We start from the raw sequence: 23714 nt of genomic DNA on the forward strand, positions 1-23714 counted from the left end.
AATAGATTTTAATTAAATTAAAGAAGCTAAACATTTCTTCCTGAAACATTCCCAAATATTTAGTCACTTCCACATTACGTCACACGTTCGGCGTCGACCCAAAAACGAGAACACACGCCACGCATCACTCCTCGCGTCAACTGCTAATTAACACCCGGCTTGAGAAATGTGCTGTCTCTGCCCTGTACTGGAGTGTCAATCAAATCGCTTACCGAATAAAAAGCTAAGAAGAGCCGGTTTAAGAGCTTAATTCAATTAAGCAAAGTTATTAAGGATTTCGAGGTCACGTTGCACTGGCTCACGCAAGAACTATGAGTAGGTAGACTCTGCCGTACGTGTTGCATAGGGAATAGACGTGTCTTGATTGGTTGCTCTAACGAAGGAACCGAAGATCAGATCAGAGTTCAAAACTTGGTACCAAAAGGACGTATTTTATGTTCTGCCCAATTTTCCGGTATGTAGAAATAAACAGGTGTAGGAATATTTGAAAAAAAAAAAGGTTGCATAAGATCGCGTCGCATAATTTTACGCTAATTAATCCGCTACTTGATTGATTGCCGCTTCTGAAATTATTGGGTGTTGTGACGTAAGATCGATTGGACTTTAAAATATGGTGCCAAAAATATGTTCATGCAGTTTATCCAAATTTTATACTTCTCAATCACAGTCCACAAATTCATTATAGCTCTTTGCATTTTCTTGCTGTAAAGTTTTTACGTAAATTGCTGTTAAAGTCTGTCAAGTACCCCAACTCCACGGTGTATGCTTCAGTGAGATCAAATGAAGTTATAAGTTTCTCTGCAATTTGTCCGGCTAATGGCGGCGCATGAAAGATCGCGGTCGCGCCGTGTCCTCTTGCATTTGCTATTCCTATTTCTCATCGAGCATGGGTAAGTGCAGGGCAAACCAGCATAAAGCGCCTACTACAAAATCGGGAAGGTGGCTTTCGACCAATTTGACGTTGCTTGTTTTCGACTATATAGTAAGGGGGTTCACCATTGTATTGCGCCCCGACCAAGCTCGGGGATCTCTAGGTCCTACTCATAGCGATTTAATACTGTCCTGTAATGTCATTATGTTGTCGGGCCGTAGTTGTGCTCTCCCATTACACGGTACCATCATATAAATATTTAAGCCAATGATGACTTTATTCGACGTATTTAATCTACGAGTAAGCTCGGAAGCTACGGCAACTTTCCCTTGATATTGTTTTCTTTGCTGGGTTCCAGTGGGTACATTGTTTCTATAGAAAGGAAGATATGTATATGGAAAGGATCATGTCCAAATGCCCACTGACTTATATGCTTTACACAGGCGTATTCAGTAAGTGCATATTTAGCGCTGGTTTCTTTACTACTTCTACTTACTCTTTACTGAGTGATCAGTTCGACTCGCTTGTGCTTGATAGGCAATGGGAATGAAAGGCCAGGACATAACGCCCCATGTATTACAGCGGACAACATCGCCTGTTCTAAGGCTCAGAGAAATTAACGACGCCACACAACTCATAACCATTAATTTAAGGAATTTTATGTTCTATTATAATTATTTAATATTAATACATAAATAAAACGTTTATTTTTCTTTGCAAAAGCGGCACATTCTTGTGTAACATAATTATACATGTTTTGATAAATTTTAATGTCGAATTAAAAATTAAATATATTTTTTAAGAACTATAATGTAAATTATGGCAATAGCATAAATATTTAAAATCTTGTTGATAAATATTAACAATAAATTAGTAACAAATAAATCGACGGTAACTGTTGAGTAACATTTTGTTGTTCATTTCTCAAATAATTGTAGCCTGGTGCCATACTTATTACTTATTGCGACTTATTTTATTACAGAAATAACCAGGAATAATCAGATCTTGTATAAATACTTCTATCAGGGAGAATACCGCCTTCTCTTGGCAAATTGGACACTAAGATCAGAAGGGGAATGGCGCGAGCTGTGCGAGTGACTTCTTGACCTCCGGGTGCTCGCAGACCGCACCGACAACGAGCGCAGAGACCGCAGCTCGTCCTTGCCTTCGGCCTCGGCCGCCGCGTCGGCCTCGGGGGACTCGTCGGTCTTCGCTGGGCGCTTCACCGGCTTCACATCGCCGCTAAACTTTAGGGCAAATTTCAGTTCTTCAACCAGCTCGTATTTGAATGTAGTCTGTAAATATATAAGAAGTGGGATAAAAACTAATAAATACTTACGCTTGTTCAGCGTAGGTAACTGATAGAGTAGGTACAAAATATTTTTGAGCTAAATAAACTTCCGATTGATTGACAGATGGACATGATGCGAACATAACTGGTTTCTTGTTGACTACGAAAACCCAAAATATCCCTGTGGAACTGAAAAATCTATGGCTTGTTTAATATGAACAGTGGGGCGCGGCTCACAATAATAACATCTTACTTACTTTGTATTTGACAGACCGCTGGAAGACTCCCCATAACATGTCCAGTATCGAAATGACAATGCCGAGAATACAACCCACTCCCAGAACAACGAACACCCCTGTCATGTGTTTCATTCCCAATTGTTTTTCCTCTTCTTTTGTTTCTTGCTGTAATGACAATAAATAGTAAAACCGGCCAAGTGCGAGTCGGACTCGCGCAGTCGGACTCGCGCACGGAGGGTTCCGCACCAACAACAAAAAATAGAGCAAAACAAGAAAAAAAAAAGAAAAAAAAACGATCACCCATCCAAGTACTGCCCCGCCCGACGTTGCTTAACTTCGGTCAAAAATCACGTTTGTTGTATGGGAGCCCCACTTAAATCTTTATTTTATTCTGTTTTTAGTATTTGTTGTTATAGCGGCAACAGAAATACATCATCTGTGAAAATTTCAACTGTCTAGCTATCACGGTTCGTGAGATACAGCCTGGTGACAGACGGACGGACGGACGGACGGACGGACGGACGGACGGACGGACAGCGGAGTCTTAGTAATAGGGTCCCGTTTTTACCCTTTGGGTACGGAACCCTAAAAATCACATTGTTAATCGATATCGTTTAGAAAATCTTCTAATGCTCAGTTAAACATTCGTGCAAGTAGCGAATGTGAAAGTAGAAAAAACGAATTCGCCTCGTCCACCGCCTCGCCATTTTCACGAATGTGTAAATTTGGGGTAATTTTTAGGGTTCCGTAGGTACCCAAAGGGTAAAAATGATGATGTCGGTGACGTTATTTACAGTCAGCAGCACTATTTTCGCTTAGCACCTTTGCATCCAAATTTCAATGCGGGGGTTCACTTTTCTCTGCTGCTGACTGTACACAATATTCACCAGTATCTAATTCATGCTTACCCCGCATTTTCCCCCTCCTCTTTTTTCTTTCCACCACAAATCTTTCAGTTTCTGTAATTCTCCGTTTTCCTGTAGTTTTAGCAATGCATCGTCCATTACTTTTTTATAGGGAGAACCTGAAATTAGCAAATCTAATTAGAGTAATTAATAAACACATATACTTACACAGCCAAACCAGTAAAAAATTATGTTCGTAAAAACCCTGCCAAATATATACCTATGGACTAAAAATGGCTTACGTAAGTACTTAGTCACTCATTTAAATTTTGTTATCTTTACTGTTTAGTATATGTATATAGTCCGACCAGAAATTGTAGAAAACTATTGAGAGCACCACTTCCTACGTAACTGTCGACATTTTTGACGTAAAATGCTTAAACATGGCAACAATTTAGTATGGTTTTTTTTTAGTTCCTTTTTATTTAATTACTACTTGTTTATGTTATTTATTTAATGTACATACCTTTTTTTATTCCAATGCCATAACTCTTTGAGTCTAACAGATCACCAATTTGCATCAACGAGCAATGTCTTTGTTTGTAATATTCAATTGAAGGCGATTCCATAAAAAATGCATAATTCATGGTCTCCGCCCTGAAAACAAAACAGTTAGGTAATCAATAGGCCATATTTTAGAGGAGATTTTTTTGGCGCTTTTCTTATCGTATAAAAGCACTAGACCAATTAGTATAGTAATCAGAGACTGAATACAATTGTAGGTATAATCATACTAATCATATTTAAAATATTCTGAAACACAGAAACTTAGGGCCGATTCGGATTTTGAACTAGATATCTATTAGACACCACCAAGATACGACAACGATATTTTTAAGATGTAGCCTGTCAAATTTGACATTTCAATGGTAGGTAATCATACTAATCATATTTAAAATATTCTGAAACACAGAAACTTTAATAAATTGCTACCGATATTGCCGATATCTTTCTAACGATAATATCCCTCATAATATTCAACAATCCCTGCTGACCCTGCTACGGCAGAATGTAAAATATGAAAATTTTTAAAAAGACACGTCTAGAATGTTTACCTTATTTCTAATGCTAATATATGTAAACTGACGTAAATTATTTAAAGGTAAAAACGGTTTTTTTTTATATCTTAGGTACCTAAAAGTAAAATAAAGAAAACCTACTTTTGTACTCCTTCGTCGTTACCGGGGGCATTCCAACCATACTTGACCATTTTTTCATACATTTTTTTGTATGTGTTATCTTGGGAGTCCTAAAACATACGATATTTATATTGTTTAACAAATAAACAGCTAATATACACACAATAATATAATGATAGTGTTTGACTTCTAAAGGCTATTTGTTTTTTTTTTTTAGATTTTGACATCAGTTTTTAGTGCTGATATAAAATATATAGTTCCGTATCAAAATATTGAAATTTCTTTACATTTCGTAATAAAAGTATTATAATCTTTGTTCCGTCGAGGAACAGATTAGTATTAATTAATTTCTATGCATATTTAGATAGGTATTTTTTCTTACATACAAAGCAACACAATTAGGATAGAATATATTTTCATGTATGTTAGCGAGATGTTTTTGAGTTGGCAACTACATTTATCTCAAAGCCCTTACTTCCGGCGCGACCTATGACCGCGCCACCTAGCGAAGACAAAAAAAAACTTCTCCTGCCGTTGAATCGAAATGGCTGCGATCGCTCCGCGCTCCGGTTAAAATAATTCATATCTCGAGTTCTGTCGCTGCAATTTAAGTGAAAATCAACCAGAAAGTACTCAGTGACCCAGTGCCCCTCATGGATATATGCAGCTGTCGATAAAAGCAGAGGATTTCCAAATCACCATACATAGACCACCACGCGGTCCGCCAAGGCGCTTCTGGATTTATGTAAGTTTGACCTCTCAATATATATCGCCGCTACATAGTTTTTTGATCCGTTCGAACCGGATCTTTCTTTCTCTGGTTGTGTTGCTTTTGTAATTTGCGGTATTTCGTACCCAGTTTTTCATTTAGACACGTTTGTAGTTCAATTTAGTATTGTCATTTCCGCCATCTTTGTCTCGCAAAATGGTCCCAAACCCTACAGACGGCAATGCTGAAGCCGACACATCGTGTATTACACAAGACATATTCGAACGAGATCTAATTCTCGACGAATTAAAGAGAACATTACAGTTCGCAGCGACAAATACAGATCAATTCCGTTCACGAACAACAGATTTAACAGTGCATCAGCGAAAGTTTACTAAGATTCAAACTAAAATCGAAAAAGCGTTAATTAAATTGCAAAGCTTCAACAAAGAAGCCAATATTAAGATTCGTAACGATTTTAACGACTTGTATTACGCGATAGTTACACATCTAAATAATCTAAAGGAGGTAGACGTAGAAAGGCGTCGCGCGAGCCGCGTACTTACCCCCAACGATACGCTTAGCAACGATCGTCGAAATTTACCCAAATTATCGCTTCCCGAATATCACGGTGAACCGACTGGTTGGCCTGCCTTTTTCGATTTATTTCAATCGCTGGTACACAATAACAATGCCTACACGGATGCGGAGAAGTTTAGGTATTTGCTCCTTTCCGTTAAAAACGAGCCACATAATTTAATTAAATCAATTCCCATAACGGAAAGTAATTATGCAATTGCGCTCGATATTCTAAAGTCTCGTTATGACAATAAACGCATTATCGCATCACAACATCTGGATAAGTTGTTCGATATAGATATTTGTTCCGCGCGATCAGCTGTTGCTATGAGAAATTTACTAAATGTTTATCATGAAAACATAAAGGCTCTGGAAGTAATGGACTTTCCGGTTAAGGAATGGGACTTCGTTCTGTTAAATTTATTGTTACGTAAGATTCCCGTTAATACCCGAAAAGAATATGAACGTTCCTTAACCAACCCGGGCGAAATACCTAAAGTTCAAGGCCTAATTGCTTTCCTCGAACGCGAACTTTCCGCGGAACAGATGATTTCAGTTTCCAATACACAGTCCACTCGAAACAATTCCTTAAGTAGTAAAAATAACCCAAATTTAAATTCAAATCAAATAACACCCAAGCGTGTTTTTGCAACAAGTACGGCGTCAGCCCAAAGTCGACCTTACAACGATACAAATAAGGTTCGATCTTGCTTGAAGTGTAAAGGAATGCACTCACTTAATAAATGTTTGGAGTTTCTAGACTTATCAATCAAAGATAGATTTGCATTTGTTCAAACAAATAATGTATGTTACAATTGTTTATGCCCCGGGCACGACTTAAGGAATTGTAAATCAAGTTTTAAGTGTCGTAAGTGCAATAAAAGACACCATACGTTAATTCATTTAGAATCAAACATTCCGCGACCGGCTATCAATGAAGCTGCGGAATCAGTTGCCGTCTCGCTCGCTCTTACGGAGCAGCCCGGCCCTAGCAGCCCGTCTGCAGTTCACGGCGTAAACGAACAGAGTTTAGGTAATGTAGGTAAACGGCCTAGCACGGTTCTATTGTCAACAGCGTTGGTTGACCTTTATTACGAAGGCAATAAAATTGCTACTATTCGCTGTATGATAGATGGGGGTTCACAAGCAGCTCTAATTACAGAATCGTGTATGCAACGACTTAATTTACCGCGACATCACGATAGCGAGCCTTTGGTCGGTGTCGGCGACTTGCCGCTGGAACCTAGGGGTACCTTCGTGTGCTCAATTTCGCCTAAGGGCAAACAAAGTCCGATTATTCCGTTAGAGGCTTCTATTCTGGCGAAGTTAACCCGCCAAATGCCTAGTGTACCACTAGCACCTCTCGCTGATTGGCCTCATTTGCAGGGCCTCGCTTTGGCCGACCCTGAATTTCATAAACCTCAGCCGGTTGATATGATACTAGGCGAGGATATCTTCATGGATATTGTTCGCGATGGCATTGTCAGGGGTAAACCTGGAACGCCCACCGCAATTAATAGTGTGTTTGGTTATTTGCTAGGAGGTAAAGTGAACTTTACTTCCAATGTTTCGACTCCACGCCATACTTGTTTTACGTCGTTCGACAACGACAATCTTCAGAAGTTTTGGGAGCTGGAGTCAGTACCAGAGTTGCGGAGTTACACTCCCGAAGAAAAGCTATGCGAATCCTTTTTTCAAAAGACGCATAAGCGCGACGACACAGGGCGATACGTAGTCGCTCTGCCATTCAAGCCCGACGCACCGCCGCTCGGCGAGTCTCGGCAAATTTCTCTAGCACGATTCCATAAATTGGAATACCGTCTAGAACGTAACCCCCAGTTGAAGGCGGATTATCACGCGTGCCTCCAGGAGTACGTGGATCTCAACCACATGGAGCTCGCGGACGATAACCCCCCCACTGGCGCGAGTTATTACCTACCCCACCATTCTGTGTCAAAAATTTCCGAAACTACACGCACACGCGTAGTATATGATGCTGGGTGTCGCACGACAAGTGGACACTCCTTGAACGACACCTTGTTGACGGGTCCTAAGTTACACTTAGACATCGTTGACGTTCTTCTAAAGTTCAGAGTGCATAACATTGCATTTTGTTCCGACATCAAACAGATGTATCGCAATATTCTTGTGCGTGAAAGTGATAGGGACTTTCAGCGCATCCTTTGGCGTCAATCGCCCGAGGAGCCTCTGCGCGACTATAGGCTTCATACCGTTACATTCGGTGTAAGTAGTTCCCCCTATCTCGCATTACGCACAATCAAACAGCTAGCTCATGATGAAGCTGAGCGTTTCCCACTCGCCTCACCAGTCTTACTAAATGACGTCTTTGTCGACGATGTGGTGACCGGTGCAGATACCATAGCCGAGGCCCTCGCTCTGCAGCAGGAGCTGATAGGTATTTGTGCCACGGCCGGGTTCGAATTACGTAAATGGCAAAGTAACTCGCCCGCTATTCTCGCTGGTACGCGATCCCCAGATTCTCATGGTGAGCGGCGCGATAATGTTCATTTTGCCGAAATGGAAAATGACAAAGGGGTCAAAGTCCTTGGACTTCAATGGAATCCGGGATCAGACTCATTTAGTTTCAAAGTACAAAGTACTTCTAAGGCCTGTACGAAGCGGGCAATTCTCTCGGAAATTGCAAAAATTTACGACCCACTCGGGTTATTATCTCCGGTAACATTGTTTGCCAAACATCTAATTCAATTGCTATGGTTAGCAAAGGTTCCCTGGGACGCCGAAGCCCCTATCGATATAGTTAACTCATGGACGAGTTTTGTTGGCGAGCTCCCGCTCTTATCTCAAATTTCATTTCCTCGTCATATTTTTAATATTGACGACTTCGATTCAATCGAAATTCACGGATTTGCAGACGCAAGCCAAATTGCATATGCCGCATGTGTTTATATACGTCTTACGGACAATACCGGTAAGGTTCAAACTTATTTAGTCATAGCTCGAACCCGCGTAGCACCTCTTCGGATTTGCCTTACTATCCCGAAAATGGAATTAATGGGATGCGTGATCCTCTCAAAATTGATAGAACGAGTAATGCCTATTTACGGTGATCGCATTCGCCCCGATCAAGTGTACGCGTGGTCAGATAGTTCCGTCGCGCTCGCGTGGCTTAAGTCACCCCCGCACGAATGGAAAACGTTTGTCTCTAACCGCACCAGTGAGATTTTGTCCCGTGTCCCGGCGAGCTGCTGGCGTCACGTCCCGTCAGCTGACAACAGCGCTGACCCGGCGTCGCGCGGTCTGCTGCCCGCCGCGCTCGTACAAAATGACTTGTGGCTCCATGGTCCTACATGGCTCCAACAAAGTCACGACTCCTGGCCTATACAAAAACCGGTAGTAAACACAACTGAGGAAAAACGCAATAAAAATGAATCGACAAATGTTAATTGTGCATGTGTGTCCACACTACCTACTTCCCCGGACGATGATACTCTTATTACGCGATTTTCGTCGCTAGGTAAATTAGTTCGCGTCACGGCATTGATATTTCGTTTCTATAATAAATGTAGAAAACATAAACAAACGCTCCCGGAGTACATCACCGTACCAGAGTACCACTTTGCATTAAAGCGACTCATATTGATTACGCAACAACAAGTGTTCGACGACGACTTTAAAAATATTTCGTCAAGTAAATCCCCTTCCTTACGTTTGCGGCGTCTCGCGCCTATTATAGATAGTGAGGGATTATTACGCGTCGGCGGACGCATTCATAAATCGTTTTTACCTTATGAGTCAAAACATCAATTAATTTTACCTAAACGACATCCTCTTACAAATCTTATCATTGACGATGTTCATATACACGAATTGCATGCCGGTCCGCAGTGCGTGCAAAACTCGCTCTTACAGCGATATTGGATCATTTCGGGTCGCGATATTGTGCGTCTGCGCGTGCATCGGTGTATTCCATGTTTCCGCGCACGACCTACTCGCGTGCAACCTCGCATGGGCATGCTTCCCTCGGTTCGCTTGCGCCCCGCGCGCGTATTTAGTAAAACCTCGTGCGATTTTTGTGGGCCATTCTACGTTCGCGCTAATAAAGTTCGTAATGCAAAAATAATAAAATGTTATGTTGCGGTTTTCGTATGTATGAGTGTTAAAGCTGTACATCTTGAGTTAGTTTCCGAACTTTCTACGGAAGGTTTTTTAGCCGCGTTGCGTCGTTTCACGTCCCGCCGAGGATATTGTACAGACATATATACCGATTGCGGACGTAACTTTGTTGGTTGTAATAATTACCTTAAAGAATTATACGCGTTCTTACGTAACGATTCGGTCATGAGCGCTCTCAACCAACAAACCTTAGAACAAGGATTAACTTGGCATTTTCAGCCACCGTATGCTAGCCATTTCGGTGGACTATTCGAAGCGGCTGTTAAGAGTTTCAAAACCCATTTATACCGCGTAATTGGTACACAAACGCAAACATATGATTCTATGCACACGCTGACCTGTCAAATTGAAGCGGTACTGAACAGTCGGCCGCTGTGCGTGCTAAGTTCGGACTCTTCTGATCTGTTGCCCCTTACGCCGGCTCATTTCTTAATCGGAGAGCCCTTAACGGCCCTACCGGACGTTTCCTTGATTGACGAAAACCCTAGTCGTCTTACGCGTTGGCGCTGGGTACAGCAAGCTGTCCAGCATTTCTGGCGTCGATGGAGTCGCGAATATCTCCATCAACTGCAACAGAGTACAAAGTGGCTTCAAGATCGCGGTCCCGCCATCCGTGAAGGCACTGTTGTTGTAGTTTGCGATGACCACTTGCCGCCGTTACAGTGGAAACTCGCACGCGTTCATGCTGTCCATCCGGGCACTGATCAAGTTATTCGCGTCGTAACTTTAAAAAGTGGGAACACGTTGTTCAAACGACCCGTAGTTAAGGTCTGTCCTTTACCTTTAGAATAATTCCTACTATCGTTACGACTCTTAATGTTAGCATTTAAGTTAGGTATAGGTTTCTTATCTTTCTAAACTTTCGTAACGTTACTTTTAAAAGTCACTACGTGCTTTTAAGGTGAGCGGCATGTTCCGTCGAGGAACAGATTAGTATTAATTAATTTCTATGCATATTTAGATAGGTATTTTTTCTTACATACAAAGCAACACAATTAGGATAGAATATATTTTCATGTATGTTAGCGAGATGTTTTTGAGTTGGCAACTACATTTATCTCAAAGCCCTTACTTCCGGCGCGACCTATGACCGCGCCACCTAGCGAAGACAAAAAAAAACTTCTCCTGCCGTTGAATCGAAATGGCTGCGATCGCTCCGCGCTCCGGTTAAAATAATTCATATCTCGAGTTCTGTCGCTGCAATTTAAGTGAAAATCAACCAGAAAGTACTCAGTGACCCAGTGCCCCTCATGGATATATGCAGCTGTCGATAAAAGCAGAGGATTTCCAAATCACCATACATAGACCACCACGCGGTCCGCCAAGGCGCTTCTGGATTTATGTAAGTTTGACCTCTCAATATATATCGCCGCTACAATCTTTAATAGAACAAAAACCAACTTCACAAAACAGTTTGAAATGCCTTTTAATTATTTACAACCACAGTGCATCCCATAACAATTATAATGAGTTTCAAGACTTTTATCTTTCCTCGTAGAAGAGTTTCAGTCTGGTCTGATGATGAGTAGTTCCATTTTACCAAATAGCACTATCTAAGTGTAAATGCTTGGTTTTTAGAAAAGTCCAGGTCCAGGAACGTTCGTTTATTAGTGAAGAAAGGTACTTACCTTAAAAAATTGAATAGTTGACCCCGTATCTTTGGCACCATACATGATGTTCTTAGTTTCATACAGATCATACGCATCTTTGAAGGGTAAAACGTTTTTCTCAACTACAAGGAAGGCCACCAAGGTCCCAACATACGACGCCACCATGATCATAGTGAAGAACCACCATATACTTGTTATCATGCGCGGAGCAAAGGCTCTGTAAACAAAAGTTATTAACCCTTAAATGCATAGTGTTGCCAAATGTCTACAAAGCATTAGACAGCTCACAGATTAAGGGTTAAACAAATTCTAGTTGTTCCTGTATATTATTTCAATAGTAAAACTAATAAATTTTCCGAATTATTACATAAATTTACGCAGTATTTTAATTTATAAAAATTACATTTGTTTATAGACGAAATGTCGGAAAACTTGGAAAAACCTGGAAGTTGATGATTTTTAGTATGTGATTTTGGGCAGAATTTTCGGGGTTTGTAATTATTTTATATTTACAAACTTTATCATAGGAACATCATAAATAGTGTACCTTTCTGATGGCAGTTAAGATTTTTCCTATACCCCTTACTAATAGCTATATATTTCCAAAAATATGATTTAGCCTATGCAACTTTTAACACTGATTTCGCAGTGAAAATGGATGATATATTTTTTTTACTATTTTTCCTAAAACGGCAAACAATTATGTGATACATATATTAATTTCGGGCAAAAAGAAAAAATCATGCATTTAAGGGTTAAATAAATAGGCCAATTCGAACGTGCACTCCATCATTATTGATATTTGAATTAAACTTGCAATATTGTATTTACAAGGTACAACAAAAATTGTGAGGATTCGTTTAGGAGCATATTCGGTAGGTATCGTGTTCTAATTAGGAAAAGCTAGTTTTTTATTGACGCGATTCATATTTAACTAGAAAAAAGGCTACAATTTTAAACAAAAACAGCGTAGTTATTGCAACGGACACGATAAATAAGTGGCGTTTCACTTTCACTTATTTTACATGCATTACTGTTGCCACTCAGTATCTGCTTTCATTAGACGGAGTCTCGTTTTAATGTAAACGTGAAGTTTCTCACATCGGGGCAATTTCGGAACCCTGTTGCATGACGGAGCCAATGATGAGCCACACGGAATTGGCAAAGCTGAACTGATTGCTCAGTTCCTCCGGGTCTTCGATACAGGGCTGCGGGTTCTGCCATTCTTTGTGCGACAATCGCCCCACCAGGATCATAATCACACCGAGAAGTAGTTGTATCAGCACCATGTAATACCAAACCTAGAAATGTTTAAGCAATAGTTATTTATTATGAAAGCAAAGTTGCTGTTTAAATATCTCTCGGGCTTATATTGAGACACAATTAAGCGAAAGAATCCAACATTGATTCGAAAAACCGGCCAAGTGCGAGTCGGATTCGCGTTCCAAGGGTTGCGTTGCAAGGGTTCCGTACATTACACAATTTTTAACAATTTTTTTTGATGTGAAACATGAATGAAATGTCTTTTAGAACCCGTAAGGGTCGGATCAAAAACTAAGTAATTAAATCCGGCTCACGCTTGACTGCACATTTCTAATAGGTTTTCCTTAGGACCTAATTTCTGTATTTTTTTCAAAATTTTAGATTCACTAGTTTCGGAGATAAGGGGGGGGGGGGGGAGTGGAATGGTAATTTTTTGCCTATTTTCTTAAATAACTTCTAAACTATTTATATTAAAATTATAAAAAATACATATGATATATACCTAACACGATATAGTTTGCAAAACTTTGTTTTTTAACTGTCTCATTCATCCCCCAAAAGTGCCCCCTATGTTTAAAATTCATTTAATTGCGTTACATGTCCGTCTTTGGGTCACAGACTTACATATGTGTACCAAATTTTAACTTAATTGGTTCAGCAGTTTCGGAGAAAATAGGCTGTGACAGACGGACAGCCAGACACACGAGTGATCCTATAAGGGTTCCGTTTTTTCCTTTTGAGGTACGAAACTCTAAAAATTGCACTAGGATTACAAAGGATTCTAATCATGACAGGCAAACACACTCTACTGCAGAGTGCAACACAACTTTTCACCTCACCGCGAGGAAAACAAAAATGTATACATGACAAATCGAATCCAAGTTCATGCTTTGAAATCGTGGCAGGGCACGGTAGGTATGTAGCAAATACCCCCGCTTATTCTCTCGTTATTTATATTTCCCCTGACTTTGTGAGCTACCTAACCGAATAGGTACGTATTAACGAATAGGTACTATTAATCATAACTGTTTATACGACAACGGTTTCACTCACTTGAATTTTTAGTCGCCGCGACGCGACGAGGCGGGCGGCGCGATCAGTGCACGACTGCACGAGTTGCAGTCGCCGCGAGCACTCGAGCCTGAGAATGGACCCCCGAAGAGCCCGAAACATGTCGCCAATAGCGAAAATTCAAGTGAGTGAAACCGTTGTCGTATAAACAGTTTAAAATATGTCTCACGAAAGTTTAATATCGATTAATCATAACAATTACAAAACGTAACCTACTATAATTTGAACTTAAAACAAAACTCCTCACCTCCGGTGCGAACACTTCCATGAAAGAAAACATTGCTGGGGGCTGCTTACTGGGCTCACGGTAAAGAATTGCGATGCCAAGTGACATGAATGGTGTTAAGAAGTCAATAGCTTTCAACCTGTTTGATGTTATCGTAAAATCGCAAATGCCGAAATCCGCTTTCTGAAAAGAATGCATATCATTGAAATTACAGAACAAGTTAGAATGGCGATGCGAGCAGGGTACGTGTCGCCGCCGGTTTTGAGCAAAGGCTCGCATGCTACTCGCCCGCGCTGACCGAAAACGAAGTAATCATGCCTTTTTGCGCCACAATAACCTTCAGATTAAGAAGCCAGACATCAAATCTGTCTACAGGAGGCGTATCCATTCACCAGGCACACAACTTTTTACTACCGTTGCGCGAGTGTTAGTAAATGTGGAGAGGAACGAGCGGCGACACCGGTTCCGATACTAACTGCTTGCGATAGCCATTCTAACCTCTTTAATAATGTTCTGTGATTGAAATCTAGAAACTGTTTCAGTTTACGTGCAAATTAATGACAAACGGTGACAAGGAACATGTCAAATAATTATGTTGGACGGACCTCGTGATCGATTTCCCCAGCTATCCCGTCCGTATCATTCAGAGTCTCATTCCAGCCTCCATATTTGAGACTAGTCACTTCAAATTCGCATTGGAATCCTAGTTCATCAGCTAGTTTTTCAAATAAGTCGATAGCAAAACCTTCGTAACGGTCGTTACCCGTCAGCGTCGTGGCAGACTCTTTTAGGTAGCAAAATGGTGATACCTAGAATTATAAGAGACCAAGTAAATATAATTTATCTAAGTAATAGCACTCCCAAATCACTGATTAAAGCTGATCGAATAGAGCCGACCAGAAGCGTAGGAAGTATTCCGATTATAAGATCTTTATTTTTATTTTGTAATATGTATAATAAAAATGATCGCACTTATTAGTGTGGGTGAACTGTGAGTCATGTCAATATTGTATATCAAGACATTAGCAAATTGAAAAACCAAATGGCCAAATCATTTTACGTATTAAAAATTAAAGATATCTTAATGATACGGTTTTAAAACCCCCTGGCACTGACTAAAATAACCGACTTGGTTTCACATTTCATCTCAAAACTTTTTTGTAGTAGAAGAATTGCGTTGCGAGACTTGCATCTTTTTACATGTAAAAATAAAAATAAAAAAATTTACATGTAATGTTTTTGATGGGATCAAGCTATTCCAGGACATCCTTGCTCGTGAATGTTGTGCCTGTTCTGTCCATGTTCAATTACCTACCTATCAGTCAATTTTGAGTTTCTAAGCATGTTAAATTACCCTTGAGGGACTGATTTAGTATAAATACCATTGCAACGAGTATTTTAAATGTCAGGTTTCTCATTATGGATTCTCCGGTGATGTCAGGCATCAAGGGTAAGGGTCGATTTACTGTAATATCGTTTTCCTTAAAGTCCCAATCTCCCATCTGAAAATATATATCATAAACTTAAAGAAAATATGGTTAGTGTAGAGAGGAACATTAAATTATTATTCGCTTTAAGGATGACTCACGCTAGTGCGGGCCGGAGCTTCCGGCGCTACGTTTTCTAGTGTAAGGCCTGAGTGGACGCTCGAAGCGGAGCGGTCGGCGGGGCGTGCAGCGTGGCGTCGGGCTCACAAGTGATTTGAGCAGCGTGCACTAAGGCCGCTCCTATACGTTTGCATTTGTTTAACATGCACGCCGCACGCCCCGCCCCGTTGCACGCCCAACTCGAGCGTCCACTCAGGCCTTACACTAAGTAAAACACCACGTGATCACCGATGAGCCGTCATAGGAAATGACATGTCGGACGCCTCGGCCCGGGCTCAAGCCGGTCTAGCGTGAGTCATCCTTTAAACGAGAATCGACCCAGGGATGGTCGGAATATGTCGAAAATTTAAAGGGCCAAATGGGCCAATATCTAATCTAATCTAATACCTTCAAACAGCAAACAGAGCAATTCTTGTATATTTATTTATTTATATGTATATATATATTTCGGGGATCTCGGGAACGGCTCTAACGATTTCGATGAAATTAGCTATATGGGGGTTTTCTGGGGTGAAAAATCGATCTAGCTAGGTTTTATCTCTGGGAAAACGCGCATTTGTGAGTTCTTATATGTTTTCCGAGCAAAGCTCGGTCTCCCAGATATTTTACTGTAAAACGTGGTACGAAACACGTGCGAATAGGTAATTCATAAAACACTCGCTTCTAAAAAACGTACCAGCCGACTACCTGCAGATGTCAATTCCAAAATGTTTATGTGCACATCTGATCTTTGACCGAATTCATCAAATATTAGTGGTCCCGTTGATTCTTCAATCTTGTTCTAAAAACAGAAAAGAACGGAAGATAAACACCTGGACTACTTTGTCTTTTGGAAATCATTAATAACGTTTCCGGAGGAATAATAAATAAATTTCATCTCCTGTAATAAGTACCTGGTTAAATTTGTATGAGAAAATAGAACCATAAATGTATGCATAGTTTTTCCGCCCTATGTTAGAAATTTAGATACGAGTAGGTAGGTACTTTTACATACCTACCTATATAAATACATTGCACGATAAAATAAAAATACAGAAAAATCACCGTTTTCATAAAGTTTAAAATAGACGATCCGTAATTCCAGGAATTATAATCTTCACAGTTGACAGTGCCAGGTTCGGCAGTCATGTCCTTCACCATTTTGACAGTTTCATTTAACAACTTTACAGCATCATGTATCAAGTATTGTTTAATTTCATTGTAATTCTGCTCCATGGTCCAGTCTGTGCTTTTAGATATCATAAAACCTGAAAAAAATAGAAATTTTAAAACAATCAAGTATAACCCCAAGAATACGATACGTTACGGTGAGTGGGACTAAAACGGCCCAGTTCTCGAACAGCGGGCACGGCAGGACGGCGTAACACGGGACATCCTAAAAAACCAAAATGAGGGAACGAAAACATACCGTTGTAGTGGCCTTTATCCAATAGAGTAATGGACAAGTTTTGGCTGCAGATGGTACTGAACCAGGTACTGCTTTCAAAAGCACTCGGCCACTATTCAGAGCTGACGTGATGAAAGATGCAAAAATGCTACATTATCAGGCTATGATAAAGCAGGAAAAAAATCACTAACCACAAAAATACTCGCACCTATAATTGCGTGCGGTTATTAGTCCACGGATGGTGGCCACCGAGGTAAAGGCAGACCGAAAAGGAGATGTCGTTACGAGTTGTAGTGTTGAGTCGCTGACTCGTGAGGCACCTCATTTGTACCACTCATTTTGTTAATTTGTCGCAGTACTTCGTACCGCAAAAATGTCTTACTTCACTCCTCTATTCATTTTACTCATTTACTCGCGCGCATCACTTTAACCTGAGGTGGTAAGTTAGTCACTTCTATATAATAACTAGCGACCCGCCCCGGCTTCGCACGGGTTAACAAATTATACATAAACCTTCCATAAAAAAATTGTCGCTGTTGGAATTAATGGAATAGTCGATGCTGAAAATATGCTAGTACCTCACCTCATTTGAAGTAAGACATTGTAACACCTCATTTTAGAAAATGAGGTACTCATACAAATTCATTTTAAATTGATGTCCTACCCATCACTAACGAGTTGTACGCGTACTACGACGAATAGTGTGAAACAGCTAGCGACAGGACCGGGTGGGGAAAAAGAGGGGAGGCCTTTGTCAAGCAATGCAAGCAAAAATAAACTTAGAAAGTACAGTGCTCTAGAGCAGAAACGTATCATTTTCTGCACACTTTTGAGAACAACAATGACAACAACAACTTTCAGAGCATGAGAAATGAAAAAAGGCTCACCAGTCATGTTGACACCCCCATATCTGTAGGAAGTTAAATCCTTATAAAACAAATCAAGAGACAGGAATATGTACGAGTGCTCATCAGCCATCAGACCCACTTGTTGGGCGTGCTTTACGAACTGTTCTAGTTTCTTCGATGGACAATCCACGATGAAATTCGTGTATCCGTTCCTCTTCGAATTTATGAGGACGTCTCTGAAAAATACAGTAGTTACTTAATTTTATTAATAAGTCTAATAGGTAGTGTAAGTTAATAGTAAATAAAATAGTTGGTATTGTTTTGCAAGTGGGTCTATATTTCATTTCATTTCAAGGTATTAAATATCGACACGGACAAAGTGCCAAAAATATATACAAACCACCTTAATGTATGGGCAATAAGGTCGTGTATACATATTATTGGTCCGTGTCGATATTTAATAATATCTCCACTGTATAGTCTGTATATGAACCGTTATGTGAGCCGTTCTTTAACAATTGTTTACGATCTTAATAGATTTCTTCCAAACCAGCGGTTTTAAAGCTGCTTTTAGAAACTACTAAATAAACAGTACTATGACTGAAAAAATAGGTAGGTACCAACCTATAATCCTTCCCACTTAGTTCTCGAATGGAGACAGTCATGGTCTTGCTGGCCATTTCCAGCACGTCGCTCACCCGCATCAAACTGTAGCCCTTCTCGTACATAATGGTCACGTTTGTCCATTTTTTCAATTCTACCAGCTTTGATATGACCTGGAGATAAAACATGTCTACGTTTAGTTATTACTTTTATGGGTGCTTATAAAGAAGCTTATATACAACAAATCGGTTTCACGTCTGGGCTCACTTATAATCATCTTAGATGCGCTTAACTAAGTACCTATTATAAATGGGCTAAATTGCTCATAGTATGGTAGACCAGTGATGCCTAAAAGATTTGGACATTGTAGGTACTTACTTATATAAAGCATGCGAAAAAAACAAAAAAAAACGTAACCCTTACTCAGTAATTAATCAACCAAGTATTGGTAGGACGTATTTTGCTAAAAGGCAATTTAATGCAACATCTATTTATCTATACAACAAAGCTAACAGAACAAATAGTAATTACAATAAAACTTATAACGAGTGTAAAAAACAGACTACAATATGGTTAAACAGTAAAACATACGAAGAAACAGAATCAATTATACCCGGACCTTTATCGTACCGGATCTGAGATCCGCATGGCTCATTTCAACCATACATTGCAACCATACACATCAATAACACACATACACACACTTACTATTCTATCTAAATAGATCTTTACCCCTTTTATCTGAAATGTAAACAGTATTTTAGCTATGTATGAAACTCCCCCTACTTTAAATACTTAGTTATAATTTTAATATTGTAAAACATATTTTTACCATTATAACCTTTGTATGAAAGAGCGAATACCTCCTAACACAAGTGTCAAACTTAAAAGGAGGATTCGACACCTAGGCAAAAACTGGTTAAAAATAAACGAATTTTGAATTGTTTAATTTGAACTTACTTATATAAAGCATGCGAAAAAAGAAACCAAGATAGACGTACGATATGGCTGTAGTTATGTGTCATGAGAGCGATTAGGCAAGTATATTGTGATGCGTTGTGGGAAGGTTATATATTTACTTTCAGTAGTAGATTTATTCCAGATAATATTTTAATGATGATATATTCATACCATGTTATAAGCCTGAGGGCTAGGATGCAGGTTGAGATGGAACCAGTCCTCCTTAATCAAGTCATTGTGGTCGATCAGGATGTGCGGAATGTCCAACAAGTCACATATCGCTTGGACGTGTGCGGTGACTTTCCCGCTGGTGCCGTCAATTATGCCAATGACACCTTCCTGAAAAATAATTAAGTAGACCTTCGATACTACCACATATACTACTATCTTTACGTGGTACACTATGGTAATGCCACTGTACAGATTTTGAGCAATACAAGTATTAATTCGATTGGTTTCGAAAATAAATTCCAATGCACCATGATCAAGATGCAATTATTTTACCATCTAGGTAGCTACACATACCTACTATGACTCAATTGGGGAGGTTTGGCTTTTTACCATTAACCTTTAAACTTTATGTCTGTCTTTGGTTACTTAAGATTCCAACCGATTTTTTCTGCTCTATACGGCACGACCGAGGTTTTAAACCACGATTTTAGTCCACCGTACACATACGAAAGGTAAACTACAAGCAGTTTGAAAACTTCAGTCAACTGAGTATATATATAGTCGCGTATTGGGACGACGTATTTGTCGATCATTATGATTATTCATACTCACATTGGCGAGGTTGCACACGTGTTCTCCAGCTTCTATTAATTCTCCCTTTCGTGACAGTTTTCTGATCAACACTTGGAACCCAAAGTGTTCAGCGCTGTTGGTCAGTGTTACGTCTAATTCATCTCCTTCATAAAATAAACCCCCTGAAATGAAAGGTAAATGTAGTTAAGGTAATAAGCCTCCACCCGTGACTGAGTTCGCGCAGAAGTCGCTAAAAACTTTCAGTCCCATATTCAAGTCCTTATTCAAGCCCTTTAAGGTTTTTATTTGAAAAAATCCTGTCATAGTGGAACTCTAAAATGTTTATATTCTTCAAAAAAATCAAGTAAGTAGTGTGATTATCAAATGCACGAAGCTACTGCCTGGAATACCTTTACCTAGAGTCTAGGTCTAGGTCATCTGATGTCAAGTTAAAATTTATTTTATAATAAGACCGAGCAAGAGAGAATATTGATCAATATCGAGTGCTCAGTCACCCGGTCAAAGTTAGCAGTCAGTTAACACTTCAGTTAACTTTTTACAACTAAACTTTCCTAGTCGTCACATTAATTCTCTACAACTTAGGAAAAGAAAATGTACTCACTGCAAATTCAGCGGCATTAGTAATGGGAGAAAGGAACCACTCATTTTTGGATATCGAGAAACTCTCGTGTTAGTATTAATTTCCTATTTGGCCTAGGTATAGTTACATATTTTGCAGAATTCATACATTAGATGATGAAAAAAAATATATTTTGGTAGACTGGTAATTACTTATACCAATAAATCGACAGTCATTTTCTTGATATACCAATATTATAAACACGAAGTAATGTTATGGACTAGGGTTCAAATTTGAACAAAAATATCAATCCCAAGAAACTACTGAAATCTACCAACGGCTTGTAACATCTTCCTAATCCTAATGTTAGTAAACACCATGATTTATTTATATAAATATTTACCTATTACAAACTGGCTTTGTATAAAAACACATTGCGCCAACACTCCTAGTAATATCACTTTAATCATTTTTAACCACACCAATCGACTTTAAAAGAGTTAAGTTTACGGTCTTTCACATATTAACCGCAGATCTTAAAGTTTAATGAGTTTACACGATCTAATTAGTATAATTAATCGGTTAGCTGTATAAACGTTTGGAGTTTACGCCGGTTCTGTGTAATGTGTATAGATTGTGCGCCGACGCGACAGAAATAATCCTAACCTATATTTAACGCTATTCTCCAAAACGACATACCTTGCGACCGTCGCGGCGGCAGACAGTGACGGGGCGAATATGGAAACGGTTATTAAAACCACGACCTAAAATTTATTGATAGTACTTCAGTTTTATTTACAATTTCATTGTCTACCTAGATAGGTAATAACAATTCAAAATAGTCCAATGTAGGACAGCGCATGTGGTAGGTAGGTATTATAGAATCTTCAGTAAACTTCCCTTTTTGTCAATGACGCCATAGATGATATTACTAGTACGTAGGTACCTACCATACATCGCCATACATACCTACATCGTGCTTATGTAAACAGTTTTGCAAAATATAGCTCAATCGGACACCAAAAATGGGCCGAGATCCAGTGTGACTAAATTACAGACATGGCAGAATGGTAAAATCGGATTGAATAAAAGCTCCTATAAAAACAACCCTTGCTGTGAAAATACTCAAGGGTACATCGTAAAAAGCATCAACATAATACAACAAACGCTTAGTTGCGTCTTACGTATGTAAAAGACCCGGAAAATTCCAAAACTGTTTAAAGAAATATAGTCTCTCGAACTCTGAACGGATATTTCCCGAATCTAATCTTCCCCCAAATAGTTTATAAACAGACGGACTGTCAACGGCATTGGCGGTTTCATAAGTTTTTTTGATGTCTTTCTTACGTGAGAACTCTCTCTCTGCAAAATCATTTGTGGAAATGCCGTTGTGGAAATGAGAGTCTTAATCTTGTGAGCTCCTATTGTAGATAACTGAAATGAATCGTCGCCCTTAGCCTTTCAACGTCAACGTCGAGCGTAGGATGTAGGTATAGGTACAAAATAAACGACACGTAGTTAATGTAGATGGACATGGGCATTAAAGTATTTGTGTTGAAGTCTCGAATGCTTTGTTTTTCCTTTTGTATTTCGAGATATATGTAGCTATAGGTAAATAATAATTATATAATAAAGTACTTGACTATGGTAAACTTTATTCATAATAATAAAAAAATTGTGACGATTTTTTATATTTACTTTAAGCCAATTTTAATGTCTGTCTCTTAAAGAAAATGATTGTCTACTCGAGCTAAACTAAAACTAGGGATACGAGTATTTACGCCTTTCCATTTTTTTTACAATTATAGTTTTATCAGTAATATCTTCTATTAAGTAATTTTTTACTATGCACGGCAGAGGTGTCAACTAACTGGAACTCATTGGATATTCGTCGCACGGCTAGAAACGGAACGGCCATTGGCAACTAAAAACGTGCCCAGTTCGGACGCAGAGAGTGAACCAACTAGAGTAACAATTTTATACAACTGCTGTAGGTACAGTCAGCCAAGAAAGTGGTCTACCACTTTTCGACTGTATCATCTGATTGATAGAGTCGAAAAGTGGTAGACCACTTTCTTGGCTGACCGTACAACAGCCCAACTTCTTAACTTCTCAGTTAAGTCACTTCCGTTTGCTGTTGGCACAGAATAAGTAATAGTAATAGTTAGTATTATCATACAGGACGGACACGCACCGCCCCGCCCCGACTCGGATTACCTCGCCCGCGACAGGCCGCGACATGAATGTGTGCGTATGTCGCTCTAGTGAGAGCATGTCAAGATTCCGTCAGAAACTCAATGACGCGTGTACAGACGTGCCCCGCACACATATAAACGCAAATCATTTTTGATGTATGGCGTGTCCGCCCTGTGCTGTTGGTGAGGTGCTTGCGGGATGCATTTTGGATGGAAAATAACGTAGTTTGGGATTAAATATTTTAAGTATGTAAATTGGTATGGTATTCTAGTTAGCATCGTTGTCTGGTTCCGCGGTCAAATACTGTGTACATTTTTTAACTTAACTTCTTTTTTAATAATAATAAAAAAAATGAATGTAAATATGGTATTACGCTAAACCTTACACGTAAGTATACTTAGGTTATAATATAATGCAAAAGGAGCAAGTAGATACAAGCAGCAATAGTAAGTAGCAGTGGCGTGCACAGAGATTTGAGACTGGGTAGGCAAAAAAAAAACCGGCCAAGTGTGAGTCGGACTCGCGCACGAAGCGTCCCGTACCATTACGCAATAACGGCAAAAAAAATCACGTTTGTTGTATGTGAACATCACTTAAATATTTATTATATTCTGTTTTTAGTATTTGTTGTTATAGCGGCAACATAAATACACCATCTGTGAAAATTTCAACTGCCTAGCTATCACGGTTCATGAGATAGAGCCTGGTGACAGACAGAAGGACGGACGGAC

General features: G+C 39.5%; 1 protein-coding gene across 1 annotated transcript; it reads right to left on the minus strand.

Moving 5' to 3' along the window:
- Positions 1–1868: 1868 nt before the first annotated feature.
- On the minus strand, positions 1869–21537 carry LOC134651834 (glutamate receptor ionotropic, kainate 3-like). Its single transcript, XM_063506949.1, has 17 exons — positions 21191–21537; positions 20247–20389; positions 19635–19802; positions 18525–18676; positions 17940–18136; positions 16710–16912; positions 16342–16446; positions 15441–15560; positions 14664–14867; positions 14080–14241; positions 12600–12799; positions 11517–11715; positions 4467–4555; positions 3773–3903; positions 3310–3425; positions 2420–2566; positions 1869–2166 (listed from the first exon to the last, which is right to left on the minus strand). The coding sequence occupies exons 1-17, from the start codon at positions 21255–21257 to the stop codon at positions 1894–1896; spliced, it is 2676 nt and encodes an 891-aa protein (XP_063363019.1). The 5' UTR covers positions 21258–21537; the 3' UTR covers positions 1869–1893.
- Positions 21538–23714: the final 2177 nt, after the last annotated feature.

This window comes from Cydia amplana, chromosome 10 (assembly GCF_948474715.1).
Source record: "Cydia amplana chromosome 10, ilCydAmpl1.1, whole genome shotgun sequence".
Classification (NCBI taxonomy): domain Eukaryota; kingdom Metazoa; phylum Arthropoda; class Insecta; order Lepidoptera; family Tortricidae; genus Cydia; species Cydia amplana.